Raw genomic sequence first — 18,673 nt, forward strand, 5'->3', positions numbered from 1 at the left:
CTACTAAGGTATTTGATGATCACATAGGGAACTCCTCCACTCAAGTCAAACCCTCTTAGGGTAGACCAGCCATTTTAAAATTTGGCTTTGTACTGTTTTATCTTCTGTTGAATTCTGTAAAAAAAAAAATCTTTTCACCCACTATTTGGGCATAATTACAAGGATTCACCCTGTAAATAAACCTGATCTTATGGCCGAGTGCCCCTTATGGTCCAGTGCGTCTTATGGTCCAAAATATGGTAATATTTAAATTTTCACACATACTGTTAATATCATTTTTCTTTTGTTTCTTATGTTTTGCCACCTCAATCTTCTACAAACCTGAAATGGTACCTAAAAAGATCCTAATAGAAAATGTATAAAGTGATCCTTTATTTATGAGGCCTATGTTTATGTCAATTAGCAGACTAGAGCCACAAATAAGATATTTAAAAAATAGACATGACATTTAAAAAAATGGAATCTCCATTTTAAATGGTTAAAAAGGTTCCTGAATGTAATTTCAAATATATTGAGGGGTGCTCTGTTTAAAATGTAGTGATTTATGAGGCGATTTCTAGTATATAGCCCTTTTAAAGGGATTATTGAATATGGTGTTTTAGATGCAGACAGCATGCTATAGAGCAGGAGAAGCAGAGTATACTGATATATAGTTTTGTGGGAAAATAATTCAATATAATATATATTTAATTCAATTAAATTTCTGATCATTCTAGACTCTGAAGTCAAAGAGGTGGTCCTATCAGTGATTGACACCTATCTATGCACAGTTGTAGAGTGAAAGCTGTCAATCCCTTTTAATAGGACCGCTTAGTTGACCTCAAAACCTAGAGCAATAAATTAAATGAATAAAATACAAGTTTTACGTAATCCTTTCTCATAAAACTATATATCAATCTGCTCTGCTCTTCTTGCTCTATATATGCTGCCTGTACCTTACTTTGCATTTTCATGGTGAAAGGTTTCCTTTAAAGTCCCTTCAGACCTGAACTGGTCCTTAAAAAAGTAGGTTTTGGGAAATAATTAAAAAAATAAAAGAATGTTTACGCAATCATGCCAACATAAAGTAGTCATATGACAAGTGTTAGTTAATAGGGAATTTTGTGTTGTATAACTATTCTTTGCAAACAGAAAAAAAGTCACATTTTGTACACTGCTGCTTTCTCCAAATTGTAAATTTGGATGTCACAGTGTAGTTGCCGTATGTACTCGCTTTAGTAGCTCTCTGGCGTACTGGCTGCGGTGGGTTCCATGTAGGCTGGTTTTTATGGCCTACTGTACATGTAGTTGTGGCAGCCTGTGTGTGAACTGCTCCTTGTGTTTGCATGCTCCCCTCCCTGTTGTCTTGGTTCTGGTAGGGTTAACTTTCCCGGTTCTTTCTGGGTGTGTTAGCCAGGTGGTCAGATGACCTTGTTACCCTGCTATAACATCCTGTGTGCTGTGAGTTTGAGGTCAGTCTCTCTCCAGCTTTGCTGAGTGCAGGAGCTATGCACCTTACCTGGGGATATTCCATCTGCCTTGTCTGTGTCGTCACCTAGTGAGACATCAAGGTCACCTTGCCCGGTTACATGTCTGTTCACCCATGGGCTAACTCTGCATGGGGAACAGGCATCTGCTCTTGAGAACTTTCAGTGTAGCAGAATTATTTTGTGCCATTCTCCATCTGGGCCTCCACATAATCCTGTCTCTGATCTCTATAGGTAGTTCTATCCTCCCCATGGCTTTGTTTTTGCTCTGATATGCATTGTCAGCTGTGACACCTAATAAAATCGAATGTGTCTTTCCAAATCACGTCCAATCAACTGAATTTAAGACAGGTGGACTCCAATCAAGATGTAGAAACATCTAAAAAATGATCCAGGAAAATTTGGAGGCTCTCAAAGCAAAATTTCGAGTTTCATAGCAAAGGGTATGAATACTTCTGTCCATGCAAAATCATTTTTCTAAAATTCTGTTTTCAGTTTCTCATTATTGGGTATTGTGTGCAAATGAATGAAGGGAAAACATTTTTTTATTTTAGCACAAGGCCACAACATAAAATGTGAAAAAGTGAAATGGTCTGCAGACTTTCTAAATGCCTTATATATAAGGTTCAGCAAATTGACCTTTGGATCATGGATTTGCAGTCTATTTGTTCAAAAATACTGCACAGAGAGGCAAAATTTGTTTCACCTGAAGACTTCGGTGAATGAATTCAGTATTCATTTCCACATCTTTAAAAACATTTCAGATTAGGAATCCGAAGTCGGGTTTGGTACCGGCTGGTACTTCAGTACTAAACCCGACTTCGGATTCCTAAGTTGACATGTCATTAAAGGTGTAGAAATGAATACCGAATTAATTCACCGAAATCTCAGAGGCAATAACTTTTAATACTGTACAGAGAAAGAAAAAAACCTAAAAGATTTTCATTAGAATTTTCGTAATCCAGACACGCCTGTAATGTGAAGTAAAAGGCAGCATGGATGAATCCCCTGGATCTGGGATCATGAGAGACTTCAGTAACAATTTTCCAATGGATCAAGTGTCTTGGAATTTAGAATAAAACATAACTTTTATTTACATGATTAAAAGAACCTGGTGTTCTCAGGGGATGCATTTTTTGCAGATCACGTTTCATCAAGCCCTAAGGAAACGCATCCACCCAAGAACACCATGGAGTTCTTTTAATCATGTAAATAAAAGTTACTTTTTATTCCGATCCTTTGAAAATTTGTTACTGAAGTCTGTACAGAAAAATGTCTCTATAAACATGTTTGAATGAATAGACTTCGAAGCTATGATCTGAAGGTTTTTTCGCTCAAGCCTAGTTATATACACTCATCTAAAGAATTATTAGGAACACCATACTAATACGGTGTTGGACCCCCTTTTGCTTCAGAACTGCCTTAATTCTACGTGTAATTGATTCAACAAGGTGCTGATAGCATTCTTTAGAAATGTTGGCCCATATTGATAGGATAGCATCTTGCAGTTGATGGAGATTTGAGGGATGCACATCCAGGGCACAAAGCTCCCGTTCCACCAAATCCCAAAGATGCTCTATTGGGTTGAGATATGGTGACTGTGGGGGCCATTTTAGTACAGTGAACTCATTGTCATGTTCAAGAAACCAATTTGAAATGATTTGAGCTTTGTGACATGGTGCATTATCCTGCTGGAAGTAGCCATCAGAGGATGGATACATGTTCTCATTCTGTTTACGCCAAATTCGGACTCTACCATTTGAATGTCTCAACAGAAATCGAGACTCATCAGACCAGGCAACATTTTTCCAGTCTTCAACAGTCCAATTTTGGTGAGCTCGTGCAAATTGTAGCCTCTTTTTCCTATTTGTAGTGGAGATGAGTGGTACCCGGTGGGGTCTTCTGCTGTTGTAGCCCATCCGCCTCAAGGTTGTGCGTGTTGTGGCTTCACAAATGCTTTGCTGCATACCTCGGTTGTAACGAGTGGTTATTTCAGTCAACGTTGCTCTTCTATCAGCTTGAATCAGTCGGCCCATTCTCCTCTGACCTCTAGCATCCACAAGGCATTTTTGCCCACAGGACTGCCGCATACTGGATGTTTTTCCATTTTCACACCATTCTTTGTAAACCCTAGAAATGGTTGTGCGTGAAAATCCCAGTAACTGAGCAGATTGTGAAATACTCAGACCGGCCCGTCTGGCACCAACAACCATGCCACGCTCAAAATTTCTTAAATCACCTTTCTTTCCCATTCTGACATTCAGTTTGGAGTTCAGGAGATTGTCTTGACCAGGACCACACCCCTAAATGCATTGAAGCAACTGTCATGTGATTGGTTGACTAGATAATTGCATTAATGAGAAATAGAACAGATGTTCCTAATAATTCTTTAGGTGAGTGTATATTAACAATAATGCATGCTCAATAACTGTCATTATAATGTCTTACTATAATGTTTTTTATAACTGTATTTATCATCTTACCGACACACGTTGGTGGTTCCGAATTCCATTTTCCTTCTGATGTACAGAAAATCTCAGAAGGTCCATTCAGCTTAAGCTTTGGGTCTTTGCATTCAAATCGAATCACTTGACCAACAGAATACTCTTCATCATATGAAGTGGATATAACATTAATATTGTCTGTAGCATCAACTGGTGGACAGTTCCTAACTGCAAGAGACAAGAGAAAATGTTTAATTTCAAAGTTTCCACTGAAATGCCATGATAGCTTCACACTAATATAACACAATAAATCCACAAGAATAAAAACATATGTTGTGTTTTTCCTCTTAGGGTAAGGCCATGCAACCATGTTTCCTGGTACAGTTTTGGAAGCCAAAACAAGGAATGCTTTAAAAAAAGGAGAAGTAATTTATGTCCTTAATACATTATCTCCTTTTATAATCCACTACTGATTTTGGCTTCCAAACCTACATCAGGAAATTGACTATGTGGCTGAACCCTTAGGCCAGTCTCAGACAAGCAAGTCTGTCTGTCCATGCCTGTTCTGTTTATGTCCGTGCAGCTCTGCCTGGGGCCGTCTAGCTGCTATTGCTTGCAGCACAGGTATCTGCTTCTGCCACTGCTATGCCTGTATTCTGTTCATGCCTGTCTGCTCAATGTACTGCTGGTATCTTGTTGGTATCTCCTTGTCTGCTGCCACTGACTTGGTTTACGCTCTGGAGTAGCCCCTGGCAACTACCTTAGGATCAAGCCTATCCTCATCATCCATAGTGATGACCCAGGTTTTGCTTAGTTACGCCACTCCAGAGTATTGCTAGTCAGTGGCGCAGTGGGTTTCACCCACTGATCCATGCAGTACATTGAGGTCTCCTTGTTATGTCATGTTCTTGGTATCCATGTAATAAAGTTCCGGTGTTCCTAGATTGAGTCATGTGTATTCTGTCTTGCCCTCTGGCACGTGACATTTCCTGTAATTGTAATAGGTTGTTTCCAAATCTACATATGTAAAAAATTATAGGCACACCTCTAATTGGAACTGCCTGGATATTTACATAAAATATTCCACTAGCATGGTTGAATTAACAATTTATTACAAAAAAATAATTAAATAAATAAAAATATTCAAGGTTAAAAACGAAGTGTATTACATTGGTTGATGACAATTCATATAATTTACCTACTGTATATCACTAGGAATGAGCGAACCCGAACTGTATAGTTCGGGTTCGTACCGAATTTTTGGGTGTTCGTGACACGGACCCGAACCCGAACATTTTCGTAAAAGTCCGGGTTCGGGTTCAGTGTTCGGCGCTTTCTTGGCGCTTTTTGAAAGGCTGCAAAGCAGCCAATCAACAAGCGTCATACTACTTGCCCCAAGAGGCCATCACAGCCATGCCTACTATTGGCATGGCTGTGATTGGCCAGTGCAGCATGTGACCCAGCCTCTATTTAAGCTGGAGTCACATAGCGCCGCACGTCACTCTGCTCTGATCAGTGTAGGAATAGGATGCAGCTGCTGCTGTTAGGGCGAGATTAGGCAGTGATTTACTTACTGAAGTGATCGATGTACAGCTGTGTATCATTCAACCTCTGCTATTTAATTGCTCACTGTTTTAAGGCTGCCCAGAGCGTTTTTCAGTCACTTTTTTCTGGGGTGATCGGCAGCCATTTTGTGTCTTGTGGTGCGCCAGCACAAGATGCCACCAAGCCCATTTAACCATCAATAGTGTGTTTTTTTTTTTTTTTGCTATATCCTACATCAGGGGCTTGGCTGTGCTTGCTATTTTATTGAGGGGTGATATACAATTGGCAAAATAGCAGTACCCTAAATCTGGTGTTTCAGCTGTGGCTAGCCAATTGTAATACTGTCTGCTGTCTGGCAAAGGATATATATTTTTTCTGGGTTGAAATACAATTCCCAAATTAGCAATTCCCTAAATCAGTGGTTTCTGCTGTAGCAGGCCAAGTTTAAATCTATCCATAAAAGGGTATATTAGATTGAAGGTGCGGATAGGGTCATTCTCAATAACTTCAAACGCTACCGTGGATCTCCAAGTCTAATTCTGTCCGTAAATGTATACCTGTCATCCAACGCCTAAATAATAGGCCTAGAATTTATATTCAGCTAAATCTGTGTTTACTGCTGTGGCTGGTAAAGTTATTTAGTGTCTGCCAAAGCACAGTTTTTGTTCTTGGTTGAAATACAATTCTCAACTTAGCAATTCCCTAAATCAGTGGTTTCTGCTGTATCAGGCCAAGTTTAAATCTATCCATAAAAGAGTATATTAGATTGAAGGTGCGGATAGGGTAATTCTCAATAACTTAAAACGCTACCGTGCATTTTCCAAGTCTAATTCTGTCCGTAAACGCATACCTGTCATCCACCGCCTAAATACTAGGCCCACAATTTATATTCAGCTAAATCTGTGGTTACTGCTGTGCCTGTATTAGTGTAATACGGTACCTAAGTAGATAGCCAGATAGTGTTAGGTGCCTGTAAAAAAAGGCCTGAATTTGAATTCAATACATTGGGCCAAATAATTTTTTTCTTATTGTGGGGAACGGTAACAATGAGGAAAACATCTAGTAAGGGACGCGGACATGGTCGTGGTGGTGTTAGTGGACCCTCTGGTGCTGGGAGAGGACGTGGCCGTTCTGCCATAGCAACACGTCCTAGTGTACCAACTACCTCAGGTCCCAGTAGACGCCAGAATTTACAGCGATATTTGGTGGGGCCCAATGCCGTTCTAAGGATGGTAAGGCCTGAGCAGGTACAGACATTAGTCAAATGGGTGGCCGACAGTGGATCCAGCACGTTCACATTATCTCCCACCCAGTCTTCTGCAGAAAGCGCACAGATGGCGCCTGAAAACCAAGCCCATCAGTCTGTCACATCACCCCCATGCATATCAGAGAAACTGTCTGAGCCTCAAGTTATGCAGCAGTCTCTTATGCTGTTTGAAGACTCTGCTGGCAGGGTTTCCCAAGGGCATCCACCTAGCCCTTCCCCAGCGGTGGAAGACATAGAATGCACTGACGCACAACCACTTATGTTTCCTAAAGATGAGGACATGGAAATACCACCTCAGCACATCTCTGATGATGAAACACAGGTGCCAACTGCTGCGTCTTTCTGCAGTATGCAGACTGAACAGGAGGTCAGGGAGGAAGACTGGGTGGAAGACGATGCAGGGGACGATGAGGTCCTAGACCCCACATGGAATGAAGGTCGTGCCACTGACTTTCAGAGTTCAGAGGAAGAGGCAGTGGTGAGACCGAGCCAACAGCTTAGCAAAAGAGGGAGCAGTGGGCAAAAGCAGAACACCCGCAGCCAAGAGAGTCCGCCTGCTGCTGGCCACCGCCACCTGGGACCGAGCACCCCAAAGGCAGCTTCAAGGAGTTCCCTGGTGTAGCAGTTCTTCAAACAATGTGCTGACGACAAGACCCGAGTGGTTTGCACGCTGTGCCATCAGAGCCTGAAGCGAGGCATTAACGTTCTGAACCTTAGCACAACCTGCATGACCAGGCACCTGCATGCAAAGCATGAACTGTAGTGGAGTAAACACCTTAAAAACAAGGAACTCACTCAGGCTCCCCCTGCTACCTCTTCTGCTGCTGCCTCGGCCTCTTCCTCCGCCTCTGGAGGAACGTTGGCACCTGCCGCCCAGCAAACAGAGGATGTACCACCAACACCACCACCTCCGTCACCAAGCAACTCAACCATGTCACACGGCAGCGTTCAGCTCTCCATCTCACAAACATTTGAGAGAAAGCGTAAATTCCCACCTAGCCACCCTCGATCCCTGGCCCTGAATGCCAGCATTTCTAAACTACTGGCCTATGAAATGCTGTCATTCAGGCTGGTGGACACAGACAGCTTCAAACAGCTCATGTCGCTTGCTGTCCCACAGTATGTTGTTCCCAGCCGGCACTACTTCTCCAAGAGAGCCGTGCCTTCCCTGCACAACCAAGTATCCGATAAAATCAAGTGTGCACTGCGGAACGCCATCTGTGGCAAGGTCCACCTAACCACAGATACGTGGACCAGTAAGCACGGCCAGGGACGCTATATCTCCCTAACTGCACACTGGGTAAATGTAGTGGCGGCTGGGCCCCAGGCGGAGAGCTGTTTGGCGCACGTCCTTCCGCCGCCAAGGATCACAGGGCAACATTCTTTGCCTCCTGTAGCCTCCTCCTCCTACTCGGCTTCCTCCTCCTCTTCTTCCACCTGCTCATCCAGTCAGCCACACACCTTCACCACCAACTTCAGCACAGCCCAGGGTAAACGTCAGCAGGCCATTCTGAAACACATATGTTTGGGGGACAGGCCCCACACCACGCAGGAGTTGTGGCGGGGTATTAAACAACAGACCGACGAGTGGTTGCTGCCGGTGAGCCTCAAGCCCGGCCTGGTGGTGTGCTATAATGGGCGAAATCTCGTCGCAGCTCTGGGACTAGCCGGTTTGATGCACATCCCTTGCCTGGCGCATGTGCTGAATTTGGTGGTGCAGAAGTTCATTCACAACTACCCCGACATGTCAGAGCTGCTGCATAAAGTGCGGTCCGTCTGTGCGCGCTTCCGGCGTTCACATCCTGCCGCTGCTCGCCTGTCTGCGCTACAGCGTAACTTCGGCCTTCCCACTCACTGCCTCATATACGACGTGCCCACCAGGTGAAACTCCACCTTGCACATGCTGGACAGACTGTGCGAGCAGCAGCAGGCCATAGTGGAGTTTCAGCTGCAGCACGCACGGGTCAGTCGCACTGCGGAACAGCACCACTTCACCACCAATGACTGGGCCTCCATGCGAGACCTGTGTGCTCTGTTGCGCTGTTTGAGTACTCCACCAACATGGCCAGTGGCGATGACGCCATTATCAGCGTTACAATACAACTTCTATGTCTCCTTGAGAAAACACCTAGGGTGATGATGGAAGAGGAGGTGGCCCAGGAGGAGGAGGAAGAGGGGTAATTTTTAGCACTTTCAGGCCAGTCTCTTAGAAGTGACTCAGAGGGAGTTTTTTTGCAACAGCAGAGGCCAGGTACAAATGTGGCTAGACAGGGCCCACTACTGGAGGATGAGGAGGACGAGGAGGGGGTGGAGGAGGATGAGGATGAAGTATGCTCACAACGGGGTGGCACCCAACACAGCTCGGGCCCATCACTGGTGCGTGGCTGGGGGGAAACGCAGGACGATGACGATACGCCTCCCACAGAGGACAGCTTGTCCTTACCTCTGGGCAGCATGGCACACATGAGCGACTACATGCTGCAGTGCCTGCGCAACGACAGCAGAGTTGCCCACATTTTAACGTGTGCGGACTACTGGTTTGCCACCCTGCTGGATCCTCGGTACAAAGACAATGTGCCCATCTTACTTCCTGCACTGGAGCGTGATAGGAAGATGCGCGAGTACAAGCGCACATTGGTAGACGCGCTACTGAGAGCATTCCCAAATGTCACAGGGGAACAAGTGGAAGCCCAAGGCGAGGGCAGAGGAGGAGCAAGAGGTCGCCAACGCAGCTGTGTCACGGCCAGTTCCTCTGAGGGCAGGGTTAGCATGGCAGAGATGTGGAAAAGTTTTGTCAGCACGCCACAGAAAATTGCACCACCACCTGATACGGAACGTGTTAGCAAGAGGCAACATTTCACTAACATGGTGCAACAGTACGTGTGCACACCCCTCCACGTACTGACTGATGTTTTGGCCCCATTCAAATTCTGGGTCTCCAAATTGTCCACGTGGCCAGAGCTAACCTTTTATGCCTTGGAGGTGCTGGCCTGCCCGGCGGCCAGCGTTTTGTCTGAACGTGTATTCAGCACGGCAGGGGGCGTCATTACAGACAAATGCAGCCGCCTGTCTACAGCCAATGTGGACAAGCTGACGTTCATAAAAATGAACCAGGCATGGATTCCACAGGACCTGTCCATCCCTTGTGCAGATTAGACATTTATAACTACCTCTCCTTAACCATATATTATTGTACTCCAGGGCACTTCCTCATTCAATCCTCTTTTTATTTTCATTTTACCATTATATTGCAGGGCAACCCAAAGTTGAATGAACCTCTCCTCTGTCTGGGTGCCGGGGCCTAAATATATCTGACAGTGGCCTGTTCCAGTGTTGGGTGACATGAAGCATGATTCTCTGCTATGACATGAAGCCTGAATCTCTGCTATGGGACCTCTGTCCTATGTCTGGGTGCCAGGGCCTAAAAATATCTGACAATGGCCTGTTCCAGTGGTGGGTGACATGAAGCCTGATTCTCTGCTATGACATGAAGCCTGATTCTCTGCTATGGGACCTCTCTCCTCTGTCTGGGTGCCGGGGCCTAAAAATATCTGACAGTGGGCTGTTCCAGTGTTGAGTGACATGAAGCCTGATTTTATAACAAGACACGGAGGCTTCGTATTGCATAACTCTTTCTTTACTAAAATCCTCAGCAGCAAAGAGTTAACAATAAAAAGTGAATGACAAACCCCCAAATAACCCCTCCCATCAGCCAGTCCATAAATAGGTCCTCCCTCTACATATCTTCCTCTTTCTTTGCTGCTCCCCAGCAGATAAGTGCTCCTTAATTTATTTGGTGATATTTTACCTATTGTCTTGAGATTAATTGCTTAGATATAAGGTTTTATATATATATATTCCATTGGTCGGTTTACCGGAGTCTTATTCTATACAGTTATATATTGTATCCTGCGTTTGTTTGTCTTTTTTCTTTTATCTAGGTCATTGGATCCTTACTGTGTGTGCGCATCTTCTGCACTATTCCGCTTTCCCCTATTGTTCTGGGTATTGTCGCAGCCCCTCCTTTCTGTCCTCACCTTGTTTTTTCTGTCGCCATTGCCCCGCAGTCTGTGCGGCATTCGCGCTTCTTGCCCTCCGAAATCTCGCGATTTCCGAGATTTCGGCGGCTGTCTCCTTTAGGGGCGGGGCGCGCCGGGCCCGAAATCTCGGGCGCCATCTTGCTACCCCCGTTCTTACCTGTTGTCCCAGCCTAGGCCGCTCTCGGTGGCCATCTTGGTACACCGTGGGTGTAGGGGGCGTTCTCTTTTCTCCCCTTCACCCACCGTTCGACTTCCGGTTCAGTGTCTGCACGTACGCATCGGCTCCTGCAGCTGCCCTCTTGCTATCGGTCGGTTCTTTTCTGTCTTGTCTGTCCTAACCAGGAGTGACTAACTCCTCATGTCTCTGCCCTGTGACACCCCCCTATCTCAGGGGATCCCTACTACCGGCCCCATAGCGCCCCCTGCGGTTGTTAACCCCAGACAGGCTGAATCTCATGTAATGGATTTACAGCAATCCATTTCTTCGGCTATTGCTAGTGCCATGGGTAACATGTCCTCTATTATATCCCAATCTGTCTCTCAGGCGCTTAGGGCACAAAACCCAGTCGCCACCCCCACTATTTACCCGGCTCCCGTTACCTCCAGAAGTGATGATGTAGATGGCCTAGTTCCATCAAATGACAACGTGCATAGGTCACGTAAGAGAGCCTGTCCGCGCCAGGCGGAAAAAGCGCGCCCCTGGAAGTCCACTCGGGCTCGTCCCGACTCTAGTTCTGACTCAGATATTGAGTCTAATGAGGAGGTTTTGAGTGAGGATCATTATTCCTCTGATATGGACCTTGAAGGGGTCCAGGTGGTTGACCAATTTTCTGATTTCCCCCCTCCCCCTCCTACCCCTTCAGGCTCTGGTCCAGAAGCTGGTACCTCGGGTCCTCACTCCCTGGTTGATCCGCAGGGTGCTCCCCTCTTTGATCCGGACAACCTTCACCACCCCAGGTCGGCTGAATGGTTACCCATACCTCACGTGGCCAACTATTTGGAGAATAGAGTAAGAAAGCCGCTCTCCAAGGAGACCCGGAATAAATTGAAGGCAGAATGCCCCCGTCCCCTGATACCAAATAAGGTGTGCGAAACACCAAACGTGGATCCCAAGATGATCCAATTCCTTTCTAAGTCGGGCTTTAACCCCCGCAAGGGCCTTGATTCCGCTCTCAGAGCTTGTCAGGACAAGCTCCTAGACAGTCTAGGACCCCTGACAAAAATGTTTGAAATGGCTGAAACTGCCAGATCTGAGGGTACGGCCATAGACCCAGAAGAATTAAGTGGCTGGGCGCAACGCGCCATTTGTTTGATTGGGAATGTTAATTCCTCTCTCTCCATAGAACGGAGAAAAGCTCTTCTTATGAAGATTGAGCCCAAATTGTCCAATATGGCACTGACTGAGACGGGCAAGGAGGCCCAGGGGCTCCTCTTTGGGGATAGCTTCATCAAAGATTTAGGGAAGTTTGTGGGAGCGTTTACTGCCCTTGACAAAGCGCAAAGCTCCATGCGCAAGGTTTTTCATGGGCGTGTCTCTGGCAGGGCCGGCAGCTTCAGGGGCCGACTGTCCGGCCGTGTCCATTTCCAAACGCGTGGAAACGCTCGAGGCTCCTATCAGCAACGTGCTTCGTTCCAGGACCAGAGGCAACAGTCCTCCTTCTTCCCGTCCAGGGGTCAGTCGTACCGTCCCAGAGGATTCAGAGGCTCTGTTGGTTCAAGACGTCCACTCGGTAAGTCCTCATAATCTATGGTTTTCTTCCAGCCATTGTATCGGGGGCAGACTCCGACATTTTTTACCTGCCTGGAGCCGTGTCACCTCCGATCCGTGGGTGCTCGCCACGATTCAAGGATTCCAGATAGACCTGGTAGTTGCTCAGTTGTCACTTCCGGAGCCTCATCCGCTGGTCTTATCGGAATCGGCTCAGTCTCTCATGGACCTGGAACTCCATTCCCTTGTGGTCAAAGGAGCAATAGAGAGAGCTTCTCCCCATTCGGTCGGAATAGTCAGCTCTATCTTTTTAGTGGAAAAGAAGGGAGGTCAATTCCGTCCTGTAATAAATTTACGGAGACTGAACAGGTTCGTATGTTACCGCCATTTCAAAATGGAAGGGATTCATCTTCTCAGGGACCTTCTTCTCCCAGGAGACTGGATGGCGAAACTAGATTTGAAGGATGCTTACCTGACGGTTCCGGTCTCCCCTCAGTCCAGACTACTCCTTCAATTTCGCTGGCACAACCTGCTCTGGCAATTCACGTGCCTTCCGTTTGGCCTTTCGTCAGCCCCTTGGTGTTTCACCAAGTTAATGAGACCGGTGGTGGCTTGGCTTCGCAGCCAGGGTATTCGTCTGGTGATTTATCTAGACGACATCCTCTTCATGGCTCAATCCCCTTCGGAGCTCCTTTCTCATCTGCACTCGGCAATGTCTCTCATTACAGATCTGGGTTTCGTCCTCAACACCGAGAAATCCTGCCTGCAACCATCCAGGTCGATAGAGTTCCTGGGATTTGTCGTGAACTCCAGCGAGCTTTCCCTCTTTCTTCCGAGAACCAAGGTCAAGTCCATACGGAAGGAACTTCGTCACACTCTGAGACTTCCTCAGTTGTCCCTTCGTCACTTAGCTCGCATTATTGGTCTCCTACCGGGCGTTACAACGGCTCAAGATCGCCCACTTACAAGCGTGGGCCTCCTATGCGGATCTGGTGACTCTGGATGGCGAGACGAGGGACGAACTGGCGTGGTGGATATCCAACCTCGACGCGTGGAATGGCAAGGCCATAGTGGGACCCCAACCCGACCTGATTGTGGAATCAGATGCCAGCCTTCTCGGCTGGGGTGCTTACTGCAACGGGGTCCTTGGTCAGGCAACGAAACTCACCTACATATCAACGCTCTGGAACTCTTAGCAGGTTCCTTTGCCATACGCAGCTTCACCAGCGACAGGATTTCGGCTTGCATCAGGCTCAGAATGGACAATGTGTCTGCAGTACGTTACGTCAATGCCATGGGGGGCACCCATTCTTCGATTCTGTCTCATTTGGCGAAGGAGTTTTGGACCTTTTGCCTCGACAAGGGCTTCACAGTAATCGTGGAATATATTCCAGGTCTCAGCAATACCTTCGCAGACTGGAGCTCTCGCCACTCATCGGATTTCAGCGACTGGAAATTAGATCCAACGGTTTTCTCCTCCATCATGTCGACTTGGGGACCCCTATCTATAGATCTTTTTGCTTCTCGGTGGAACGCTCAGCTCCCGCGCTTCTACAGTTGGAGGCCAGACCCGTTGTCGGAAGCTGTGGATGCCCTTCTTCAGGATTGGTCGGATCATCGAGCTTACGCTTTCCCTCCGTTTGCTCTCATCCCGCGGGTGCTATCTCAGGTTTGTCGTCAACAGGCGGACTTGGTGCTGGTCGTGCCCTTTTGGCAAGCCCAATCGTGGTTTCCTCAACTCCTGGAACTTCTAGTGGAGGATCCCCGACTTCTCCCATCATTTCCGGATCTCCTTCGAGGACCCCTGGATCAACATCATCCGCTGGTGTCGCTGGTTTCGGGGAACAGTGGAATGTCTCGGGCGTATCGAGGACAACTAGTATCCTTTTGAAGAGCGCATGGGCTCCCGGCACCAGACGGGCCTATCAGTCAGCCTGGAATCGCTGGTCTGGTTGGTGCTCGGGACAAAGTTTGGATCCCTTTTCAGCACCTGTGACGGACATGCTCGATTTCCTGTCATCCCTGTTTGAGGAAGGTAAGGCCTATAGGTCCATTAACCTTTTCCGCTCTGCCATCTCTTCTCGCCACAAGGGCTTTGCGGGATGCCCGGCGGGTCAGCACCCCTTGGTGTGTCGACTCCTGAAAGGATCTCGCTTATCTCGTCCACCCAGGCCACGTTTCACTAGCTCCTGGGATGTGATGCTGGTCCTTCGTTTTTTCACGGCCTGGCCCCTCAATTCGGAGTTATCTCTTCGCCAAATTTCGGCTAAGTTGGTCACCCTTCTGTGCTTAATTTCCTGCAAAAGGGTCTCGGACGTTCGTGCCTTGGATTTTGATGCCTTATCTTTTACTCCTAGCGGGGTTTCATTTAACATATCTCGCCGCACCAAAACTAATATTCGGTCGGTTTGCTATCCGGCCTTTCCGGATAACGTTTCCCTTTGTCCGGTGCAATGTTTACAGGAATATTTAGGACGCACGTCTTCCTTACGTAATCCTCTTTCTCCACAACTTTTCATTTCTTTCCGCAGACCTTTTCTTCCGGTCACTAGTGTCACCCTTTCCCGTTGGGTTAAATGGATTTTATCTCAGGCCGGAGTTGATACGTCTATCTTCACGGCTCATTCGATTAGAGGAGCCTCTGCTACATCCATGACTGTTGCCGGAGCCCGGTTGGAGGATGTCCTACGTTTGGCGGATTGGTCTAGAGCTTCTACGTTTAGGGAGTTTTACTTCAGACCGCCTCCTCATGCTTTTTCTACTGTAATGTCGTCACTTTAAACTTGCAATACGAAGCCTCCGTGTCTTGTTATAAAATTACATGATTTTCCTATTTTATGACGTAAAGTCATGATTTTATTAAAGACACGGAGGCGAGTATTGCCCACCCGACTTTTTCCCCCCCCACTTATTTCAGATCCTGATGTTCGTATTACCGTATATTATTATATTTCATTATATTTTATTTAATATATTTTATATTATTTATATTACCGTTTTTTTATTACGTTCTATTTCTTGAATATGATTTATATTATAGTTTTTATATTGATCTTTGTCGCCACATGATTGGTGATGTTTCCAGGTCTATGTATTACCTTCGTCTTCTTTTTCTGTTGTCTCCTTAGGCTGACTTCTGGTTTTCACCACGTGAGGTTTCCAAGAAGTTCTGGATGACCGCTGTTCCGGTTGAGTTTCCGGTGTTCAGGTTCGAGTTCCACGGATCCCAGTTGTGTCCGATTGGAGGAGTATCGGTTCGGTTTCGTGTATGGATCGGCTAGTCACATCAAAGAAAGAGGAAGATATGTAGAGGGAGGACCTATTTATGGACTGGCTGATGGGAGGGGTTATTTGGGGGTTTGTCATTCACTTTTTATTGTTAACTCTTTGCTGCTGAGGATTTTAGTAAAGAAAGAGTTATGCAATACTCGCCTCCGTGTCTTTAATAAAATCATGACTTTACGTCATAAAATAGGAAAATCATGTAATTCTCTGCTATGACATGAAGCCTGATTCTCTGCTATGGGACCTCTCTCCAATTGATATTGGTTAATTTTTATTTATTTTATTTTTATTAATTTCCCTATCCACATTTGTTAGCAGGGGATTTACCTACATTTTGCTGCCTTTTGCAGCCCTCTAGCCCTTTCCTGGGCTGTTTTACAGCCTTTTTAGTGCCGAGAAATTTGGGTCCCCATTGACTTCAATGGGGTTCGGGTTCGGGGTAAAGTTCGGCCGAACTTCTCGAACCCGAACATCCAGGTGTTCGCTCAACTCTATATATCACTAATTTATAATATTAGCAACTGTTAATTATTGTGTTTATCTACTTGATTTTCCTTCTTATACTGAATTCATCACACATAATAAGTATATTGTGTAGTTCAATAATCAGTTTTGCATTTGCAGTATTTCCAAATCTATGCTTTTATTAGTAAAAACATATTTAACCACTTCACATCTGGGCCATTTACCCCCTTCCTGATCAGGCCTAATTTTGCAAATCTGACATATCTCACTTTAGGTGGTAACAGCTTTGGAACGCTTTTACTTATACAAGCCATTAAGACATTGCTTTCTCGTGACACATTGTACTTCATAACAGTCATAAATTTGAGTCAATATATTTCACCTTTATTTATGAAAAAATCCCAAATTTTCCACAAATTTTGAAAAATTTGCAATATTAAACATTTCTATTTCTCTGCTTTTAAAACAGAAAGTGATACCTCATAAAATATTTATTACTTAACATTTCCCATATGTCCACTTTATGTTGGCATCATTTTGTAAATGTCATTTTATTTTTTTAGGACGTTAGAAGGCTTAGAATTTTGGAAGCAATTTGTAAAATGTTTAAGAAAATTGCCAAAACCCACATTTTAACCTCTTAAGGACACATGACGTACCGGTACGTCATGATGTCCTGGTACTTAAAGGGGTTGTCCCACTTCATTAAATATGTTTTAACCAATTCATTTACCCCCACTGAACATATCTTCTTATATATGTAATTTTCAAAAAGTTACCATTCGTCCAATAAATGCTTCTATGAGATCCCTTTGTTTATTCTTGTCTCCTATGGATACGGCCTCTTGTGGCCGGCCGCATCGCTGTGCCGCGCCTGCGCACCACAGATGAAGACATTCCTCGGCCTGCCTCTCCATTATTACGAGAACGCGCACGTCCGCGCATGCGCAGTATATCCTGTGTGTCTGAGATAGAGCTGCGCATGCGCGGACATCCGAACAGTTCGGGCGAGTCTGCGGAGTGAGAGGACGGACGTCGGAGGAACGGGATACTATTTCCTAAAAGGTAAGTATAATATCTACTGGCCCACTAATCCACCAATGATTATTGAGTGTTGGGCAATAAAGGGGGTTCATGGTGAATTCAAAGGGGGCATTTTTATGTGCACTGGGGGCAACTATACAAATTTTATGGACACTGGGGGCAACTATATAAAATGGATGCACACTGGGGGGCAACTATATAAAATGGATGCACACTGGGGGGCAACTATATAAAATGGATGCACACTGGGGGCAACTATATGAATTTTAGGGACACTGGGGGCAACTATATGAATTTTATGGACACTGGGGGCAACTATATAAAATGGATGCACACTGGGGGCAACTATATTAATTTTATGGACACTGGGGGCAACTATATGAATTGTATGGACACTGGGGGCAACTATATAAAATGGATGCACACTGGGGGCAACTATATGAATTTTATGGACACTGGGGGCAACTATATGAATTTTATGGACACTGGGGGCAACTATATAAAATGTATGCATACTGGGGGCAACTATATGAATTTTATGGACACTGGGAGCAACTATATGAATTGTATGGACACTGGGGGCAACTCTATTTATTTTATGGACACTGGGGGCAACTGTATGCTATGTATGGACACTGGGGGCAACTCTATGTATTTTATGGACACTGGGGGCAACTCTATGTATTTTATGGACACTGGGGGCAACTCTATGTATTTTATGGACACTGGGGGCAACTCGATGATATGTATGGACACTGGGGGCAACTATATGAAATGGATGGGAGGCACTTATGGGGGCAGATGGAGGAGGCATTTATGGGGGCAGATATGCAGAGATGTGTATGTGGCGGTTTAGAATCAATGCGGTTGAAAGATAGAATCAGATGTAGTAGAGCTGAATATGCGGCTGTTCTGATACAGTGCTGTTTGAAGAGAGAAACAGATGTAGTAAAGCTGAATATGCGGCTGTTCTGACACAGTGCTGTTTGAAGAGAGAAACAGATGTAGTAGAGCTGAATATGCGGGTGTTCTGACACAGTGCTGGTTGAAGAGATAAACAGACAGATGTAGCAGAGCTGAATATGCGGGTGTTCTGACACAGTGCTGTTTGAAGAGAGAAACAGATGTAGTAGAGCTGAATATGCTGCTGTTCTGATACAGTGCTGGTTGAAGAGATAAACAGACAGATGTAGCAGAGCTGAATATGCGGGTGTTCTGACACAGTGCTGTTTGAAGAGAGAAACAGATGTAGTAGAGCTGAATATGCTGCTGTTCTGATACAGTGCTGGTTGAAGAGATAAACAGACAGATGTAGCAGAGCTGTATATGCATCTATAAAGATACATAGTGTGAGGTTTATACACAACTGGAGTACAGCTGTAATGGAAACAAATCTGCATCAGTGCTGG

The 18,673-nt window shown here is 45.6% G+C and overlaps 1 protein-coding gene across 13 annotated transcripts in view; it reads right to left on the reverse strand.

Annotated features, from left to right (window-relative positions):
- Positions 1–18,673, reverse strand: part of CFH (complement factor H) — a 1,589,177-nt gene that overhangs the window by 1,492,117 nt on the left and 78,387 nt on the right. For all 13 annotated transcript variants that reach the window (XM_040407275.1, XM_040407278.1, XM_040407279.1 and 10 more), the window contains exon 5: positions 3,950–4,138. In XM_040407275.1, coding sequence (XP_040263209.1) covers positions 3,950–4,138 — 189 coding nt within the window. The remainder of the gene's footprint in view (positions 1–3,949; positions 4,139–18,673) is intronic.

The sequence above is a fragment of the Bufo bufo genome, chromosome 9, assembly GCF_905171765.1.
Source record: "Bufo bufo chromosome 9, aBufBuf1.1, whole genome shotgun sequence".
NCBI classification, from domain to species: domain Eukaryota; kingdom Metazoa; phylum Chordata; class Amphibia; order Anura; family Bufonidae; genus Bufo; species Bufo bufo.